Source organism: Lepisma saccharinum, chromosome 2 (assembly GCF_977018435.1).
Source record: "Lepisma saccharinum chromosome 2, izLepSacc3.1, whole genome shotgun sequence".
NCBI lineage: Eukaryota > Metazoa > Arthropoda > Insecta > Zygentoma > Lepismatidae > Lepisma > Lepisma saccharinum.
The window spans coordinates 177,811,619-177,834,116 of record NC_139230.1 but is presented as its reverse complement, the minus strand read 5'-3'; the positions used below and the strand labels follow the sequence as shown (position 1 = coordinate 177,834,116).

General features: G+C 37.7%; 1 protein-coding gene across 2 annotated transcripts in view; it reads right to left on the bottom strand.

Moving 5' to 3' along the window:
* RYBP (ring and YY1 binding protein) overlaps positions 1–17,329 on the bottom strand; it is a 50,360-nt gene extending 33,031 nt beyond the window's left edge. The window contains exons 1-2 of one of the 2 annotated variants that reach the window (XM_083117734.1): positions 17,240–17,329; positions 5,026–5,151 (exon numbers count right to left, since the gene is read on the bottom strand). In XM_083117734.1, coding sequence (XP_082973860.1) covers positions 5,026–5,151; positions 17,240–17,265 — 152 coding nt within the window. In that variant the 5' untranslated portion in view covers positions 17,266–17,329. The remainder of the gene's footprint in view (positions 1–5,025; positions 5,152–17,239) is intronic. The other variant, XM_083117735.1, reaches the window with a different exon arrangement.
* Positions 17,330–22,498: the final 5,169 nt, after the last annotated feature.

The following is a 22,498-nucleotide window of genomic DNA, read 5'->3' as shown; positions in this document are numbered from 1 at the left end:
GTCACCCACTCCTCATGAAGCGTTACTGCCAACTTCATCTTGCTTGGGCCCACGAGCATGCTGATTGGGCCGTAGACTATCGGAAAAGGGCATGTTGGTCCGATGAATCACGGTTTTTGCTACACCACTGTGATGGGCGTGTGCGGCTCCAACAGCATGAGGCTAAGGACCCTTCCTGCATGGTGAGTGGTGCACAGGTGGGTGGGGTTGCTTCTGTTGGCATGGACTGGGACCATTGGTGTGTATGGTTTGCCATGTGACATCTGTTGTGTATTGTGAGGTGTTAGTGGACCACTTACACCCCACAATGCAACACTTCTACTCACATGGGGACAGCATTTTCCAGGACAACAATGCAAGGTGCCACTGAGGCAGGACTGTACTTGTTTGGCTGGAGGAACATTCCACAGAGATGCAGCATATGAATTGGTCCCCTACCTCCCCCGATCTTAATCCCATAGAGCATCTGTGGGATGTTGTGGAATGAGCTCTTAAAAAAATGCATACTGCACCGATGTCAGTTGGCTCGTTATGGGATGCCATCAAGAATATATGGTGTCAGATCCCCATGGAGACATATCAGCACCTTGTGGAATCCATGCCACATCATGTCCAGGCCATCCACCAAGCAAAAGGAGGACCAACAAAGTATTAGGTAGGTGGTCGCAATTCAGTGAGCACTCAGTGTATATAATAGAAAAATAACATGCACATTAAAAATTACACAAGAAAAATACAATAAGACTACATACTAAAATATACTAAGAATACAAAGTAGATTGGAATAATAATACCAATTCTATTAATTATACGCATTAAAGATTACTATGCAATCATTTACACTAGGATTTGAGTTAAACTAGTAAAATGATACATGTAATATTGATAATAACAATTCATTACTATTCAACAGATTGTGGTACTATCGTGATAAAAATTTATCCTGACTGAAAAGAAACAAGTAAGAAGTAACCCAGGTTGACTTCTAGCCAGCAAACAAATGAGATCATCTTTATAGCTTAGCAGATAAGGTCATTTTACTGTAATGAAGAACACAGATATGGATCCTCCTGCAGGTACCTTCAGGTTGGTTGGATGGTAAAAAAAATACGTTACATTTCTAATTAGCCTCTGAATATGAAGAAAACTTTTAAAACATGAAGTTTATAATAACAGAAAAAGAGGCATTTCAACACAAAATGTATGTGCCACTAAAATTACTGATGTTGATATTTCAACCTGCTGATAGTTTTTTTTTTCCTTATTCATGCTTACAGTTAATATTTAGAGACCTAATATCTTTTTTGTTTTTGCAAAAATTGGTGTCATTTTTCTCATTATTTTCCTCAAAGCCGGCATTTAACGTTAAGATGATAAAACAATCTATGCATATTCCTCTCATTCTCACTACAGAATTTGCAACTTAATCATGGCTTGAGACTTAAAGGAAATCACTGTAAATAAAAAAAAGATTATATTAAACAACACTCAACGAGAACCATGACACATTTCATCTTTTCACTAAACAAATTTATGGCTATGAAGAACAACAGCTAACTTTAAATGTTTACATTAGATTTACAATCGCAAGCCACCTGGGCTCGATCATTGGTTAGTTTAAAAATTTCAGTGTTGATCCAACATTGTACATGACAATTGGGAGATACTTGAAAGGAATAGTAGTGGACTCCAGTCTTGTAAGCCACAAAACAGTGGTGATGTGCAGATTTTCACGATATTGTTCACTCTATATGCAAAAAATGTGGTGAAATTTCAGAAGAAACAGTAAAAGTCACATTAAAGATGATTTAGTTGGTGTTTTAAGTCGACTTTATGCACAGTAAGGTTAATCGGGACTGGACCTACAGTTTAAAGTGGGATCCGAACCACTTGTGCCTCCACCGGGTATTGAACCCGGGACCTCTTGATTACAAGGCGGCGAAGCTACCACTGCGCCATCAGGGAGGCCCCAACACATTGAAGATGAAATTTGCATTATTTCAAGACTACTTCTAAAATAAAAACTGTGTTTAGCATATCATGTTATTCATCTTTAATTAAGGCTGAGCTGACCACCTACCAGACTAGCAAATCACCTCAAGTTTAACAAACCCATCAAAAATATTTCAGTTATAGGCCAGTCAACAAGGGATGATTTTGGAGTCCAATAAGGAAAAAAATCAGGGAAAGCTGGAACAAATTTTATTATCTTCCTAAAAGGGTTCTTAATGACGTATTAATTTTGCACCCCTGTACCATCCCGGATTTGACTGCCATCTTTGAAAAATTGCACCCAAAATCAGTTTTTTGCAAATATCTTGCTTGGAAAGCACTTTACAGGAAAAGTAGGAAGCACAGTTAGGACGTTAGAGAAGTGAGAAATTTCACTTTTTTTCCCGCTCCATTTTGTAAGAGCGAAAGACAAGGAAATTATTTTGCAAGGTAACTTGAGGGCTTATTTGTAACTATTTACCAGTTGGATGTTTGTGTACGTCCGTAATGAGAAAAACCAAGAATATTAGTAAAAAGCGATGTGTGAAAGTTGAGAAAATGGTGAATGATGGGAATACTAGCACGTAGGGGTATTCTTAAAAAAAAAAAAATGTTTGGGTGTCTATCATGCGGGAGACCCAGTTTCGTTCCCGGTGGGGTTTAACAGATTTTTTCCACCTGTTCAAGCAGTTTTGGTGCCCATCCAGTGTCATATAAAGTGGGTACCTGGAGGAAACTCTGGGGTTTAAAGGCAGCCAGGGGCATGGTGCTGATCACATGACTTTCAACCTTGGCCGTGCTCAATAAAGTGTGGAGCCCTAACTCTACACCCCCTTTACGGCACGGTGCAAAACACAAGGGAGCACTTTACTTTATCTTTTTTTAATTCTAAATGTTCTAACAACTTTTCTTGAAAATGTGTTTTCAAGTGGTAATATATGTATGTTAATTAAACAATAATTCTGCAATATTTAATATAAAACAAATGAACATAATGTCCGCATTTCTGCTACTGCTGGAAACCAAACCATCCTTTGTCTTCTACCAGCAAGAATTATTGTAAGTACATATGAACAAGATCATCACAGTTGTCCTGAGCTTTCAGATCGAAGCGAAAGTTACAGGCCACAATCTACATAAGATTGGTCCTTATTGGACCTCCTTATTGACTAGCCTATTAGGCATACACTGCACATGCTGATTGACAAAAAAATCAAAGAGACGCTTGCAATTGTGCACTTTCTACATGATCTGAACATCAGTTCCCACTACTGCAACAACTTAAACCCAGCACACGCAGCAGATGAACTGGCTACACTAGTGCTCCAAGGGGCATGCAGAGAAGCAACAAGTTCCCAAGTGGATGGCAGCAGAGGCCACCAAAATTAATATAACTTCTACAAGTTAGTTTTGCAAAAAAAAAAAGAAAGTAACTTGCTTACGTCTAATTATAAAGTGTTCATGTCATGGGTTTGTTTCATGTAGAGCAGTTAAAATACATTTATACAGTGAAATTGAAAGTTGCTCAGCACAATCTTGAGATATCTGTTTTAGCATATAAGTAGGGAAGTGAAATTTAGATTTATTTTCCCCTAAATTTTGATGTTATTTCTTACTGCAATTCGGTGTTATTTTTCAGTTTAGGGCAAAATTCGGTGTTATTTTTACATGTGTTTTTACTGTTCCTTCCATGATTTAAGATTTTCACATTGCTTTAGTTCTGGAAAATTGAGACAAAATTAGTTTTAATGAAAAAAAAAATTAAAGCTTACCTTTGTGAGAAATTACCAATTTCCTTCCATTTGGAAAACTATTTCATCTCATCAGCTAGTAAATATGAAATGTTTATTGAATGATATCACCCAAGTCTTTGAAAACAGTCATACTTATCACATTTCTCTAACAATGCCAAGAAAATCCCTCTGCGACCTCAAAATACCATTCTGTTTACACACACCTCAGTACCTTTCAGCAAACCCTTGTTAGTTTCGGCATCCTGGATTGGCTGTTAGTTACTTCCACTCGCAGGGCCGTAAGAACACTGCCTCAGACACTCATCACAAATGACAAAAAAAAAAAAATATTTCGAAATCAGCCGGGTAAGTTTTACCCATATGTGCATCCTTACAGGTTAATGTTGTTAAGTAATTAGGTGCTTCCAATGTTTAAGAAACAAACTGCATATTTAAAAATTTACATTAATTATAGATTTGTATTTATAAAAACAATGACAAATTGGCAAAATTGATGGCTCAAAGACTATTTTTACTAATAATCTACATAATTATGTAACACTGTCTTTTCATGTTTCTCATTTCAAAACTTTTGTTTCAACAACTTCTCCTAAAACAAAAAGTAGATGCTGGAAGTGGATGGTAGTATATTGCTAATATTACACTAGCATATGAGCTCTTAACATGCACACAACACACATGTTCATGCACGTATGCGTGCACATACACACACAAACACCAGAGCTTTATCCAGAATTTTCAATCCAGGGGTGTAAGTTCACATTTAGGGAAGTGAAAGGGTACATTTTAAATCACTGATACACACATTCTCACTCATATGATTACCACAAGCGAAGTGTTGCTGATCAAAGGTAGTGGTTGGGAATTGGCAAGGCAATCATGTGCATGAGAAAGCAACCAAATATTGTCATGCTATGTATGAGTGGACCGTTTTGCTGGCTTGGTGGTCAATGACATCAAGTGGTAGACTTATGATATAGCCCCGGATGTTCCCAGTTTTAAGTCCCCACCCAGGCATGGTTGTTCCTTGTGACTTTCATGGGTGTTCTTTTCAATTTTATCTGATCATCACTCATCCCATTGTTGCAATTAGCCAAAAGTAGCAGAACAATGTAAAATAACAAAATTACAATACAAAATACAATTACATGAAACTAATTTAAATTTGTTTAAGGATGTGGAATTCCTTGCTCCCAAACATACAATAAAAGTCTCTACACTGAAATTTGATGAAAACAAATATCTTCACTCAAAATAATGAATATGTTAAAAATCTTACCTAGTAGATGTTCCCTTCCGTACATCACACATCAGGCATTTAAATGCTTCCGCTGTATTCCTATAAGTACACACACTGCAGTCCCAGTAGTTCTCTTCTAATACTTTTGCTTGCCTTTTAGTTCTTCTGAAAGAAACAAGAAGTGAAAGTGCATCCAATGTGATATGTAACATCTAATAAATTACATATTCTATAGTACAACCACATGCAAAAGAACCTGCGGATCCTGTGCATTCTACTCCTGCTTGGAGGGAAGAGCCAGAGAGAAGCATGCTTTCTTATGGCCCGACTTGAATGGATAAAGGGGAAAGTGCACGAAGGATTTTGGCTGAAGGTTCTTTTGTTTGTGGTCACTCTTATATCATATAACAACAAAAAGTGCATAAACTGTAACATAAAATACTGTCTCACAATTAAGAAATTACATATGTAGGTGGCTGGCCTCCATGGCAAAGTGGTAAGAGTAATGTGCTATGAAGCCATAGATCTCTGGTTTGAATCCTATCTTTGTTCCATCATTTATTCCATGGATTCATCATTCATCCTCATTGTCAGTGCTCGAAGTAGAGGTGGATGCAGGGTGGGGATCCCCAGCTAGTAAATTTTTATGCAAAGCATCCTCCTGCTGTCTTGTCACCTCTTGTTCCCAACAGCTAGCCCCAAGGATGGGGCAAAAATCCCACACCTAACAATTTCCACTTCAAGCATTGCTCATTGTCACAAATATATAACAAAAAAAAATATCAATAATTTTAGTTTAAGCTATACAGCATAACATTAAGGGTGACAAAAGAAAGAATCTACATTATACATGCTGTGTATTACAGGTGCACTTTAATGGTGCACATTTTTGGTGATAAGTCTCTTCTCCTCATGGACCATGTTAGTGTAACGTCACGCTGCAAGATTGAGTCCAAACAAAGTAGCCACATGGTTTTAGCCTATTTGAAAGCATTGAATTTTTCATCAGAAGGGGTAGGCTTTAAGAATTGTGACAGCAGTTATGAAACAAAATTGTGATGCAAATAATACAACAATGTAAAGGTGAGATTTCAGAGAAAACATCACTATATTACACATACCTTACAGGGGAGAACGAAAAGAATAAATGAATTAGGAAATCGAGCAAAATGGATGTCCTACCGGCTTCCGATCTGAAACTGCAGCCAACAGGTGGCAGCACTGCAGACGTGAGCATGCTGAACTCCCAGAATTCATATCGGCAGCATCACTGAAGGTAAGATAGATCTGGCTTGGTTGTGTTCGGAAATGGAATAGCTCTATTTTCTTTTAAAATGCATGATTTCCTTACTCCAGTTATTCTTTACCTTATGCTCTGTAAGGTGTGTATAATACAGGGTGATTCTTATAGAACCGGCCTGATGAATTTACTAATAATGCTGCAGGTAATGCATATAACTGTTCACAATTACAACAAAATAATCCATGGGCTGTGCTGAGTCAAATGGTGTGCAGATGGTCTGACAGGTGGCAGCACTTATGCTACAAGGTTCAAGGACACATAGCAGTGCACGTACAAACATGTTTGCAGTGTCCAGGCATCAGGCCCGCAAGCCTGGAATTTCCTGTTCGGTTTACTGAAGGACACAGAGTATGCAAACAAACTGCACGTTACAAGCCTTAAAGGACATTTCGGCTGAAATCAGGAACATCACCAGAGAAACACTGCGGCAAGTCACGGAAAATATGCAAACGCGGGTGGAGGTATGCCTTCTTGAAAATGGCGGACACTTCCAACACATGCTCTGATCACAATCAACAGCACAATATCCAAGGTATGTCATGTATAAATTACGTTAATATCTATTTGGTATATTTTATATTACAGCTCATTTTGTCGAGCCGATTCTATAAGAATCACCCTGTATATCAATGTATTCTCTGAAATCTCATATTTATGTGGATGTACAATACGCATCACAATTCTGTTTCATAACTGCTGTCACAATAAGATACCCCTTCCAATGGAAAGTTCAATGATCTTGAAAAGGAGAAAAACATGCCTCAAATTGCTTGGACTCGAATGTCGACTGCTGTGACATCACCACTATATGATGCACGGTTTTAGAAGCGATATCGGGCAGAGTTACGGAGAGCGTGTCCTTGGCGACCAGCCAATAGCAGGAGTGCAACGTTGTACAGTTAGGAAACTGCAGCGAGCAAATTAAGCGCCATGTTCTGTAATTTTTTTTGCGCGCAAGAAGTTCTTTATAAAACTTGCCACTTTAAGGTTCATCATTGCATTGGACATGACATTATGAACCTGACTGTCCAAGTAACATGCATTTCCGTCGCCTACAGCTGGAGATATCGTTTCTCGAAGAAACAAGGGAAACAGCGCATCTCTACACACACACACACACAATGACCCTTCGTTTTCCTTCAGTGTTCCGTCTGTTTTTTTAGTTTTTTTTTTATTTGCCACCTTGTTAACTCTGTTGAGTTGTGTCTTGATAAAGCTATGGGTGTCAAATTCGGCCGAATATGAACAAAGGCCCTTCATTGTGGTGGGTGTTTACGAACATTGCGAATCTGAGTAACTTTCAGTTCAGCATTTTCGTAACAAGGGCGGTGTTAATTGTACTTGTACACCACGAAGAACAGTTGCGAGACGATTCAATATGGCCCTTATTGATTGATTAAATGTTGGTTTATTTTACTTCACTTTTCTGCTACCTTTGGCTAATTGCAAATATGAGGATGGATGATGATATGATGAAATTGATGAAGGGACACTTACAAACACCTATGCCCGGGCTGGGATTCGAACCCGGGACAAAATCCATATCCAGGCTGGGATTCGAACCCAGGACCCCTGGCGTCAAGCACGCTGTGAAGTCCAGCCCTTATGTTCGATAGTTATGCAATAGTGTGTGTTCCGCGAGTGTTACTTAATAATTTAGCGCCGGCCCCCATGGTGGAGTGGTTAGCATATCGCACTACGACGCCAGGGATCCCGGGTTCGAATCCCTGCCTGGACATGGATTTTGTGAATGTCCATCCATCAATTTCATCATATCATCACTCATTCCCATCTTCGCAATTAGCCAAAAGTGACAGAAAAGTTAAATAACATAAAGTAAAGCAAATCAAATTAATAATTTCGCTCTTGAAACCTATTATAAGTAGTACAGGCACCAAGCGTAAAATATTACGTTCACAAGACAGAAATCTTAGTTTTAAAGTGTATTCTTGTTTCAAGGAATTGGCGTCGGAAGAAGTGCGTGCTAAAACAGTGTTTTCTCAGAGTCCAGAACTTACGGCTAAAGCGTGTGGTGTCTGTGTGCATACTGTGTTGCGTATTATAAAACAGGGTAACGTATCTACCACAGAAATCGGTAAACCCCTATTCAAATCTTCTGGGAAACATACCACAAAACAGAGACGAGAGTGATGATCATGACCTTGCAGTTCCTCTATAATAAATACCTTCAGTACGAGTTTCTCTTATATGCTGCAGTGATATGATATAATCCTGTGTAGAATTCTTTACTATATATTTCATTGTACTCAAATATCATGTGCATGCATTATATATAAAAATCAGAATATTGGACACAGCAAAATCTCTGCATTTCCTTTCCGCTAGCAGTTGGTTTGGCAGCAGCGCGACAGCACTGACTGCGTATTGGCTGAACTCATGTTCCTTCTAAAAGTGTACGCCGTATAATATGGTGCATTGGAAGTCAGCAATATTTGTTTCTATTTATCATATCAGATTCTCTTTGTAGTTAGGTGTATCAATTCCAATTCCCTATCAAATACTCTTTGATGTTATAGTAAAGGCTTTCATTAGGGCTGAGTTGATACTGATGATGTGTTGGTATCTGCCAATACCAATGGTATGACTATCGAAAAGTATTAGTTGCAACTTATGTACTGATACCAGCCAATACATACATGCTTGATCTTGGCCATTTTGGAGGTGATGTGACCAGCACCATGCTCCAGCCATTTTACCCCCCAGGTACCCATTGATTTGAGGCTGGGTGAGCCCCAAAGCCACTTTATGTTGGGAAAGGCAGGAAAAATTCATAAATCACATATGGCTTCAGCATAAGCTAAAAATGCATAAAATTTCAAAATAAATATTACAAGAATACTCTCAAGTGCATAGTTCCCAATTCCAACAAGTAAGAAAATGAATAAATCCAAAAATCCCAATGTGTAAAAAGCAGTACCACACAACAACCATTAACTATTTCACTACAACAGGTATCTGCAAGCATAAACAAACATAAAACATTTGTTGCAAGAAGCAAAACCATTGTTTGTTTGAGTTTGTTTTTGAGTCAACTTTATGCACAGAAAGGCTGATCGGGACTGGGCCCACAGTTTAAAGTAGGATCCTAACCTCCAGGGGTAGAAAAATACAGGGTGCCTGAATATTCAAATTCAGTTCTAAAAGAATATATATTTCATAAATACTTTGAGTTAGCATGTAAATTTTCATCACTTTTTTCTTAAATAACGAGTACAGTATGTATTTTCTTTTAAATGTTTGTGTGTTTTATGTATCATTAAATCAGAATAAAAAAATGCCACAATGTAATATTTCACTGTTGTTAGCCAATTAATAAATTAAATGTTTTAATGCCATATTTCAAAATATGTAGCTGTATCTTAGTTGGATTCAGTTATTTTTTAGCATACATATGAAAAAAAAAATGCTGGCTCCTGCTAACAACTATGTACCTCTATTTGGTAACAAACCCGAGAACACATCGATTACAAAGTGACAATGTTACCACTAAACCATCAGTAGCTTCAAAACTGTCATAATTGATGTAAACAAAAGTTGTCTTCGTAACTGATGTAAAGAAAAGCAGTCTCCACTTGCTCATCGTGATCCAGAGGATAACAGCCATCCCTAACTAATTAATACTAACACCATCAAATCTAACTGGCCTAGCCTATAAAAAAGGGGGGTTCAGTTCCCATTGTTATATCACCATGATATGTACAAGTTTTCTTTAAGATTTGAATTCTATGCATATCTTACATGGAAAGGTTTTCTGATTACTTCATGCATTTTTTCAGGATAATTTTTTTTATATCCTGCTCCTATATACTTACATGACTATATTAGGCATTATTATGACACTCCAGCATGCTTATGGTGTTACTATTTGTATGCTTGGAGTAGGTTAGCATCATTAGGTTTCATTGCCATAGCTTTCCACATGTTATTTGATCTTCTACACATGTAAACAAGTTTTTTTTTTTCCAAACCAACAGAACTAACTTAAGAGTGTTATCACTTGTGCAACCTAATTTTCAAAACATAATTCCTTACAAATTAATACTTTCTGTGACATAAAAAGCACAAATTAGTATCTTTGAACACCAAATTTACTAAAAATTTGCAGTATTCTAAGCACTAGCACACTACACAGCTTCCCGTACTTGTAAAAATCATTATGCAATTAGAATCGTGACCCCCTTCCATCCCCTTGCCTTCAACAAAGGAAAGGGGGAAAAAAAGAATTGGACTTTCACCAAACCTATTCTAAGTGGATAAAACTATCTGAAACATGCAACACATTTCCAATATCAACGACTAATCCTTTCATTCTTTATCCATGAAAATGTATCATTGACTAGGTGTAAAGAAGTTGCGAACTTATTACGACACCATTCACGACACTCACATGAGAATAAGAAGTGGAACAAAAATGATTGTTCTCTACCACATGTGTAATTCACTACACAACATAAAAAATCATAAGAGATGATCATGATAGGGTGCAAAACTACCATGAAAAAAGCACTACAATTATAATCCCTGATATCACATTTGTAAATTATAATTAAGTCCACTTTATTCTCTGATAGGCCAACCCACTCCGAACCTACAGTTTAAAGTCAGATCTGAACCATTCTGCAATGTGCTTCCACAGAAGATCAAACTCAGGACCCCTCCTTACAAGGCATCAGCATTACACCTACACCATCAGGGAGCACCCAGCAACTGATAATTTCAAAATTTTACGATACTGTAATATAACACTAATCTACAAAAAATTACTTATGGATAAATTTCCTATGCATGTAGAAGTCATGAGTTACAAAATGCACATTTTAAAACAACACTACAAGCATAATCTTAAAATGTCCAAACCAAAACTAACACATCAAGTTGAAAACAACAATGCCAGCCTGAAGACTCTACATACATGAAAAATGACTACCACAAAGAACCACTGGTAAAAATTTACTATCGCACAAACAGATTTCTTCATTTTTACAGAAGAAACTACTTATGGAAATAAGTTCCTGTAGCATTGTCTAACATCTGGAAGGTGTTTTCTGTCATGTGTGAATGTAGGCTATCATAGCTGAAATTTTATTCTTTTTTGAAAATTAATTCTCCGATGCACAATAGCCTTTGCTTTCATTTGCTTCCTGTACATTAACCTCTTGACTACCACTAAGTATGGCCCATACGTAGCTGGAACTATTGGCCGACATGGAAATATTATTGCATGGTAATGGCCAAGAAAACTTACGAATGTCCCTGGTTGGGAAGGACCGAAGTCTATGTGTTGCTGTACATCATTTGAGCATGTGACTATCGCAAGCAATGAACAAAGCACGCTCGTTACGCCATCTGTTGCCGAAAGTATGTAACCCTGCTATTGAGGAAACCTGTGTGTTTTTGTTTTATTGCATATTTTGTAAAACAAAAGCAGAAAGATATGGAAGAGTAGGATAGTAGTTCGTCAGATTATGTTCCGGAAGAACAGAAAAGTGACTGTAGTGAGTCTGAATATTCAGATATATCCGATGTAGAAGACAAGGCAAAGTCTGTCTGAGATTGGACATACGTGAACGATCCTTTCAGTGATGCACGTGAGAATTCGTCACTTTCTTTTTTCCTTTTTTTTAAAAAAAAAGAAGAATTATATGAATAATATAGTTAAAAAGAAATAATTGATTGATAGATTTAGTTTATTTTACTTAGCTTTTCTGCCATTTTTGGCCAATTGCGAAGATGAGGAGGAACGATGATATGATGATATTGAAGAAGGGACGCTCACAAAGAACACCAATGCCCAGCAGCAGTGGTGGCAATTTGGTTCCAAAACTGGGGGGGGGGAGCAAAAACAATATATTTCCCTTTGTATACAAGATTTAGCATAGTGCGGCAGAAAAAGTGAGGAAGTGGGGGGGGCAAGTGCCTCCCTCACCCCCCAAATCGCCGCCACTGCCCAGGCATGGATTCAAACCTGGGGCCCTTGTCATCGTAGCGTGCTGTTATAAACAATCTGCAATGGAGGTCAGCATTAAAAAGAAATAAATACTAAGTGACGATCATGTTATCCAATAATGTGAGAATGTGAAAAACATTTAAGAGATTGTTATTGAATTATCATGGTCATGGGATCCTGCTCTCTATCTACAGGCAGGGATTCAAAGTGTTAAGGGGATGTTGCATGCGTTTGATGATGTAACCTCCTGTCACTGTTTCCAACCATGCCATTGTTTCCAAAAAATATGATTTTTTAACTATGTTTGCCTAACCTAACTAACCCTAACCTTACGTAATATTCTTGGGGATGGAACGAATTTTACTAAACCTAACCTAACGTTACGTAATGTTTCTTGGGGCTATCTTCAATGGTTAACTATGTTTGTATTTTTTGGGTGAAAAAGGTTGGAAACACTGCATATCCAATGAAATCGACAAAACACAAGCACAATGCACGATGATCTACGAAGGTGTACGCGCCATGTTGTGTCTTACGCAAGCGAAAAACGAAAAGAAAGAAATACTCGTAATGCCAAAAATTGAAATTAATTTTATGAAAAAACATAAATACACCTTAAAGAATGTTCCGCGAAGCAGATAGGTAAGTAGGGATGTTAAAAATGACGAAAAGAAGAAGTGAGATGTGTTTGTGCGATAGTAAATATTTAATGAACCACTTATTTCCTGTATAATAATGAGTCACCAACAGCATTTCAAAACACATATTGTTCATAAAAAGCACAATCTTCACAAATAATGCAAAGTTGACAATTTTCTAATGGATGAACAAATTCATCTAGGTAACCATGGTGAACTTATAATTCACTACATCACACACTGAGATCATGCCTAGCACACTTGCAGCTCACTATACCACACAACTGCAAGCAACAAGAACTGTGATCAAAATCACATCCACCACAAAAACAGTTTCCTTGACCAAATAACAACACGAGTCATTAATGATAAGAATAATTTTCCCAAATAATGTAAAAATTCATCGCCACTTTTTGCGAGAAGGTACACAGTCAACTGTATCTGGTATGCTATTTAGAGAAATTAATAGACTACATATTTTCAGAAAATATATATAATTTTATCAATATGTTGTAAGCAAATTAGCTTTTCTCAGGGTACAATACTATGGAATGTACAATGGAAGTTCAGATCCAGTACTAACATTTATTTCAAATATAACATTTATGTTATCCACTGAATATTGTCACACTGGCAAAGTAAGGAGCCACGATTTTCAGAATTGTAAAACTCAAAATACATTTTACGAGAAAGGATATTTCTAACCATTCTGTGAGTTGACTTTCCAAACTAAATTACTTACTTTGTTATCTTGTAAAACATATTTAAAATGATTATATTGTAAAATGTACATATCTGTACAAAATTTGTACATGGAGAGAGGTCCCTACAATACGATATTTGGCTTAATGATTTTTGTTTATGTTACCTTCATTAGACTACTGCATAAAATGTAAATAAGAAAATCAAAATAGAATTGTTCATTGTCATTAAGCAATCTTAAGTTGCTATAAATGGTGCCATACAAATATAGTAATATGTGATTTCTTCTACCTGCACCTATATAATTGAGTAGGTTAGGCAAGTAATGTTTGGTGCTCTTAGCATTAAATTGACACTCCCACATTTTTATGGTGTTACTATTTATTATCAGTGTGACTACTTCCACCAAATTTTAAACTGTGCATGTGCATGATCTACAACCTGGCCTACTACATGTATGTGCGCATTCTTTAGTTGTTTTGATTGATTGATTTGGCATTTTAAGTTCACTTTATGCACAGTAAGGCTAATCGGGACCAGACCTACAGTTTTAAAGTGGGATCCGAATAACTATGTGCCTCCACCGGGTAATGAACCCAGGACCCCTTAGTTACAAGGCAACGATGCTACCACTGTGCCATCGAGGAGGCACTCTTTAGTTGTTGATGTGTATCAAACTTATATCAGTGTGCATATATTTTTGTATGGACAACAACAAGTATTTCTTTTGCACACTGTGAAGTTGGAAAAATACTGCAATGTTCCAATATGCATTGGTGCTGGTAATATGTCGCATGACATAAATATGAAGGGGTATTGCATTCCTTAATGCTTTTGTTGTTAGGTTAGGCAGGTCAGGTTCAGGGCTGTTAGCATTAAAATTGTCGGAGTGAATTTACAATATAGAGAAAGTCTCCAATTTTGTTAATTTTCAGTATACTAACTAATTTTGACCTCCTAATCACGAATCTGTTGAAAAAAACCGGGGGTCACGTCTGAAAATTTGAAAAAAAAGCCGATTGAGTTTTTTTTAAATATAGGTGTATATGCATAGTTTTACGAACAAAAACGTAATCTCCTGTCATTGTGTCCAACCACGCCGTTGTTTTACAAGAAAATGATTTATGATGTTCAATTCTAGTACGATCCCTATTTTTTCGATGAATTTAGGGGTGAAATGAGTGCTAATGGAACCTAACCTAACAGGCCTAACCTAACCTCGTGTGAGTGGTTCGTGGGGCTACCCGTGGATGGTTTTTGGGGCTAACGTCAATGGTTTGTGGGGCTACCCGTGGATGGTTTTTGGGACTAACGTCAATGGTTAGTGGGGCTACCCGTGGATGGTTTTTGGCGCTAACAAATAATTTTTCATCAAAATGTACAATTTCCAGACATGACCCCCGGTTTTTTACAACAGATTCGTGATTAGGAGGCCAAAATTAGTTAGTATACCGAAAATTAATGAAATTGGAGACTTTCTCTATATTGTAAATTCTTACCAAATTGTCTGTAAATACTTCCCAACATCAGATCATGTAATTTCTGGTCTTAGCACTTTCTACTATTCCCACTACCTGGTGATAATAGTTGCACCAATTTTTAACTGAAATTAACTCCTTAGCAGTAACTTAAGTAATACTTTCAATGAGATTATAAATCCACTCTATGCACAGTTAGTGTTAGAAATAGAAAAACAGTAATCTGTGTATTTGCTTGATATGAGTATTCTGTGCATGTTTTTTGAGGTGAATATTCTGTGTATTATTTTGCGGGTTACTTATTCTGTGACCAGCAAGAAAAATGTCATGTACTGGTTGACTGTGTGTGAGATTAAAGCTTAATTTACTTATATTGGTGTTTCGTTTTTAACAGTTAGGCTAATCGGGACTGTACCTACATTTTAAAATAGGATCCAAACCAAAATGTGCTTCCAGCGGGTATCGAACCCAGGACCCCTTGATTACAAAGTGAAGACATTACCACTATGCAATCAGGAAGGCACCAATACTTCCAATGAATGTATTAAAATATGATACAATACAATGTTATGGTCAGGTAATTTGCTTGTGAAAATAGCCCCATAAGCTGTTCTCAGCACCTGGTGAAAATAGTACGGCCATTTATTATTATATATTTTCTTTGGAAATCAACTTTCACAATCAGTTAATAAAATCAAAAAGCATTTGTGCACTGTATTAAATATGACCCTTACATACAAAGAAACAATACCCAAACTATTTGGAATGTATGTACATCATGTCGGTCATTACAAATATATTTCAATGCACGAACTGAAGACAAATTACAATAAAAATTTCAATAATATTTTCAAGGCTGTTGCAACTGAAATGGCTACATTAACTTACTATTTTTGAAGAACTGAAAGCACAGCGATCTGCAAAAGACTATTATTCAAATGTCTTTATAGAAATATTATTTCAGTCAATTTCATTTTGATTCTTCGCATCTCTAACTTTGCACTAATTAATGAGAGAACAGATCACTTCGTCCCCTACAAAAATTACAATTTTCAGAATTGTTCACGGTATAACTTAAGATGACCAGACCCCTCACAGTTTTTCTTCATATTTGACATACTTACTAATTGAGGCCTGCTAATGACGAATCTGAAGTTAAAATTTGTTGGAAACGTCTAGAAACTGCAAAATAATTGCGAACCATTGATGCTAGCCCCACAGCCATTGACGTGTGGTTAGGTTAGTTTCGGTTAGGTTTGGCAAACATAGTTAAAATTTGGTGCCGTGGTAGTATCAGTATTTCCTTGTGAAACAAAAAAGATCGTGAAAATAGACTGTTTCCATTTGGAAAACTAATGCCTTATTTTCGCTGAATTGGCAATTTCTAGACGTTTCCGACAACTTTTAACTTCAGATTCGTGATTAGGAGGCCTCAATTAGTGAGTATGCCAAATATGAAGAAAATCTGAGATGGTTCCTGTCATCTTAAGTAGTTCCTTGTTCACAAATAAATAAACTTTCAAATTTGTCCTTCGTGAATTTTTACGTTCAGTACTGCATTGTACCTTATTTAGCAGGCTTGAAAAATTAAGTTCATCGTAAATATTTCGAAATTATTCGTGGCTGTGCCATACATCTCGTGTGTGTTTACATCACGATCCCCGTAATGTAAACAATAATTTCAGATATCAATCAACGGATTATCCTGTACAATAATGACGATTATAAATCATTAATGTGGAAGGCTAAATTGGTTAGCAATTTTTGAGCGAGAATGCATGATTTTTAACCAAATGTACTCGTAACTTCTGGCCTACAAAGGCATATCATAAACAGCTAGGCTACGGCTCCTGCATTGTATCATTGCTTATGTACATACAAGCTGTGCCAGCCAGGGTAATAAATAACATAATAAATAACAAGTTATTTATTAGCTCAAATTTTGTGAAACTACAGTACATTTTCCTTGAACAGTTACAAAGTAATTTTTCTTGTTTTTTTTTTTTCACATCGTATTTCTAGGATTCGGCTGGTTTTTGAACAGCCAAGCATTTGTCCATACACGTAAACTACCACTGAATATCAGCTGCCCGAAGCCTGGAATTGTTTTACTAATTTCTACACATGCAATACGTGAAATTTACATTCTAAGAATTAATATTACCTATTTGGACTCTTCTTTTGGTCCATCTTCTAGACCAAAAACTGAAATATTGAGAGGCAACCCCCTCACTGTGCAGTTTTTTCACCCTTGTCACGTGATTACCCAGGTAGCTCCGCTCTCTCAATAATTGAAGAGCGCTAGCGTATCTTGTGAATATTGGTCACACTTATCGCACAACACTTGAGTCTCCTATCGTTCTGACGTCATATGAGGATATATTACGTTGGTTGTTGGTTATGTCTGTTATGTTTGGCTTTATTATCATATATACAACGAAATGTATTTATTTATGCTAAGAGAACTAAACCTAGCTAGCCTAACCTAAAAACTTAGGCATTCAGCCTAAACTTAGGAGCATTCTCCCGTGACGTCAGAACTTAAAGTTGCTCACCTGTTATGCGATAAGAGTGACTCATCGGTTTCTGTTGCAGTAAAGATAAACGCGTTATATTGCAAATTATTTCTCATTAAATGAGAGTGAAACGATCTTGAAATATACTAACATTCTCATTACTTAATTTCTTGGAGATCTATTTGAAACATCATCGGATATTCTGGCTAGATCAGGTTGAATAATTGGATTTATTCCATAGCGTACCCAGAATTATATTAGGAAGGGCTGAACCTGGAACCTAATACATACTTGAAAAGTTGGTAAATCTTTCCAGTGTATGTATATATATATATATATATATATATATATATATATATATAAATATATAATGATAATGTGGATATTCCACAATCTAGAAAATCTACTGTATTTAATAGCAATACGTATGTATATTCCAACAAATTCGCTACAATTTCTCCTATTGGGGGGTAGGCATTGCGGAGGGCTGCCAACTTTTCCTCCGGTACGCCGTTGATCAGAATAGCTGTACCGTGGTTGTAGCCACATGCGGATCTAGAATTCATTTTTTTTCTGGGAGGGGCACAGAATGTGCTACAAGACTGCAAATATACATGAGCAGATTTTTGACAGATTTAAACAGCCTAAAATGAAATACAGGGTGTCCCTAAATGTATCTACGCTTTAAAGGGAATATCAAAATTAAATGTCCATTGCATTTTGAAGTACTAGCATTTCACACATTAGTAATTCATCGCGTTTCAGTGATGACAGCATCACTTTGACGCCATCCTTTTCCATATCACTGCCGTACTTTTTTTTTTACATCGATGTGTTCTTTCAAAATGGCGGTGAGAGTCAGGAAATGCGTTTCCCGCACCACAACAAGCGTTTCTACAGTGCGTTCAATTTAAAAGCGGTATGGAGAACAAATATACAATATACAAAATATACAAGTAAGATTTTTAAAGCAAATGTTGAAAATGATGACCTTGTTCTTGAATACACATGTTAACACGTTTTTCCATATTTCTTGCAACATTATGGAGGACATCTACAGCTATGCCCCTAATTTCCTCAGTGATGTGGTGCTTCAGCTCTTCTAAGGTACGTGGATTCTGCCTGTATACTTTTTGCTTCAAACCCCCCCCCCAAGAAGTAGTCCGGACTTGAAAGATCTGGGGATCTGGCGGGCTGCAGTCCCTTTGAAATAATCCTGAGTCCAAAGAAATCTCTTAACATAACCATAGTCTCATTGGAAGTATGCGGAGTTGCAACGTCCTGCTGAAACCAGCTCTGACGTTCCTCTGGTTCCAACATTGCAACAAACTGCATTATAATGTTTTGGTAAATTTCACTATCTATTGTGTTTTAAAAAAAATGGGCCCTACCACTCACCGCCTGGATATGGCACACCAGACACCAACTTTCTGAGGGTGGAGGGGGAGTCCACGAAAAGATGGGGATTTTCAGAGCTCCATGTTCGATAATTTTGTAAAGACAAGTAACCATTCAGGTGAAACCATGCTTCATCGGAAAAGAACACGTAGTCCAACACAGTGATGTCATTCCCAATGAAGTCCAACCATTGACAGTAGTGTACAAGATTAGGGTAGTCAATTTGTTTTAATTCTTGAAAAACTTGAATTCGATATGGATATAATTTCGACATTTTCCTCACTGCTGTATGGGCTGATCCTACAGACATTTGCGTCTCCTGGCTTAGGCGTCGTAAAGGTTTGTGGGGAGATCTTGTCATTATTTCATTAACATTAGTCACTGCCTCTTGTGTTAGTACAGTCCTCCTACGTCGGTGTTTCACGTTACATACAGACCCTGTCTCACGGACAGCAACATAACATAATGGACATTAACATAACATAACGGACGACAACAACAAAAACAAGACTCAAATATACCTTACGTACCGCTTTTAAATTGAACGCACTACGTGGCTCGAGCCGAAGATCACGTAAAGGCATCCAATAGCATAAGAGTTTATCGCAGTGGCGACTCGTGGCTTTTTTGGGGTGTAGGAAGAAGTTATGGTAAACCGAGGAAGGTTTGAAAAAATTGTACGATGGCTCAGCAAACAAAATGGATTCAGCAAAAAACTTGAAACTGTTTATGTTTACTCCCAACAACCTTATTTAAATTCTTAGTTTCATAACTTTGATTATTTATTTATTGTGTTCCGACATAATTTCTTTTAAGATGAAATTAAACTTGGAATGTAATGTAATAGCAGCACATTCAGCATCAAATACCCCATGTATTTAAATGGGAGACACAACAGGGGTGCTGCCACCTAGAATAGTTTGCTTTGACCAGGCCCATTGTATGTACTACTCTTCGGAACATCTTATTTGCCGATCTCTTGGACATGCCGGAAATGCCTGGCGGTCGAGGTCAATGTTTAAGTCGCGGTCGCTACCTTTATGTCTAGGTCGCGATGGATGGAGGGCGCACATACCGCTGTAAGTTCTCAGTTTGAGGAGAAACATTGCTGTGGCGCGTGCGAAATTATCCCGTGGGTGCTTGAGTTCTTTTTTCAGTTGATTTTGTAAATTCAAGTGTATTTAAACCATGTACTCCAGTCAGGCCCGTACCCAGAATTTTTTTGAGGGAGGGGCCAGACTCGTAAATGTGTTATATATATACACACATGAGAGAGAGAGTGAGAGAGAGATATTACAAAATAGTTTTAATGTGTTATAAGCGTTAGAAAAAGGTAAAGTGCTCCCCTGTGCATAGCACCACGCCATGGAGGCGTATAGGGGGTGTGGGGGTAACGCCCCACACTTTCTTGATCCGGTCGTGAGTGGGAGTGATGTGATCAGCATCACGCCCCTGACCGCCTTTACCCCCCCAGGGTTTCCCCCACGTAAATTACCGATGTTATTCGACGCTGGGTGGACGCCGGGGCCGCTTCCAACGTTAGAAAAGTTTCCGGATTTGAACCGGCCGGGGATCGAACCCGGGACCTTTAGCTCAGACGCGTTACCGACTGAGCCACCGCGGTTATAAGAATTAGATCTTTTTTAATTTGATTGATTGATTGAGTTGGTGTTTTAAGTCCACTTTATGCACAGTAAGGCTAATTGGGACTGGATCTACAGTTTAAAGTGGAATCCGAACCACTATGTGCCTCCATGATCTTTTTTTAATTCTTGCTTTCTGTTAATAATTGTCAATTAGATTTAATATTTATATCAAGTGGCCGCGGTGGCTCAGTCGTCGACCTTCGTGGCGAAGTGGTTAGCAGAGCGCGCTACAACGCCAGGGGTTCCGGGTTCGAGTCCCGGGTAAGGCATGGGTATTTGTGATTGTCTGTCCTGAAAAAGTCCTGAAATAGAAATGTGAATGAAATGATATGAGTGAATGAAGTGTGATGGGGGAAGCTTCCGCTTAGGGGCTTTCCTTAAAAAAAAAAAAAGTCGGTAACGCGTCTGACTACCAGGCTAAAGGTCCCGGGTTCGATCCCCGGCCGGTTCAAATTTCGGGAACTTTTCGAACGGTGGAAGCGGCCCCGGCGCCCACCCAGCGTCGAATAACATGGGTACCTGGGGGAAACCCTGGGGGGTAAAGGCGGTCAGGGGCGTGATGCTGATCACATCACCCCCACTCACGACCGGATCAAGAAAGTGTGGGGCGTTACTCCCACACCCCCTATACGCCTTCATGGCGTGGTGCTAAGCACAGGTGAACACTTTACATTTTTTTTAACCTTTATCAATCTTGTATTAGTGTTTTATCTTTATTTTGTAATGTTGCTAAGAACCGTACCCAGTATTTCTCTAAAAGGGAGGGAGTAGATCCGAATAAGTGTAACAAATACTGTGAGGTTGGTTGAATTAGGTTATTGTAGATTGCTTTTCTGCCAAGTTTGTCCAATCGCGACGATGATAATGAGCGATGATATGACGAAATTGATGAAAGAACACACTCACAAAAAACACCTATGCCCATTCATTACAATAAAGAACATGTCTAAATGTGAGTTAACAAAGAAACAAAAATCGCATCACAATTGCAGTTCGAAAGAAGTTGGGATAGGGATTAAAAGTAATGGACTGTCCCGGCTAAATCAGTAAACCGGATGTCTGGTAGCTTTGCGTCAATGATTATAAAACTATAACTACCCAATGTTGCAGACTACAAACTTCTACACAACAAAGACATTCATTTATGCAGAAAAAAATGAAATTTTTACAAATTTGCAAAACGATCGATGTTATTTTCGTAGTTTTTTTTATAGGTTTATAGGTTCACATGGTTTTAGGGGGGCCATGGCCCCCATGGTCCCTCCCCTGGGTACGGGCCTGACTCCAGTGACAGTGAAGATAACGATTCTATGTCTACAATTACAAAATGGTGGTTACTTTCAAATATTCAGAACAGGCGTTATAGTGCTCATCCTATTAATAAGAGAAGACAAGATTTGAGTGAATATCATCATTTATTACCGGAACTGAAACAGCATCCAGATAAATTTGATGAATATACGAGAATGTCTATTGAAACTTTCGACTACACTTAAATGAAACGAAGCAAAATATAGAAAAAGAGAACTACAATAATTACCACAAGGATCCGATCCTGGCCGAAGAAAGACTTGTTTTAACAATCAGGTAAGCACATTACGTAAGTAGATTTCATATAAAGTTCTTATCTCTTTCCAAGGAAAAAGGTACTGTTTCAGACTGACTGGCAAAACTTTTCTATAACTACTGCAAAAATTCATAAAGTAAACTGCACGTGGGCGGTGATGACCAACAATAAAATGAAATAAAAAAGCTTCCCTAACCGCAAAGTAGAAAACACTTCAAAAGTGCTTTCCGGGAAAATGTTCCCGTTCCTCAGCCGAATGTGACTTTCGGACTTAATTCAACCGAGGAAGGGGAACG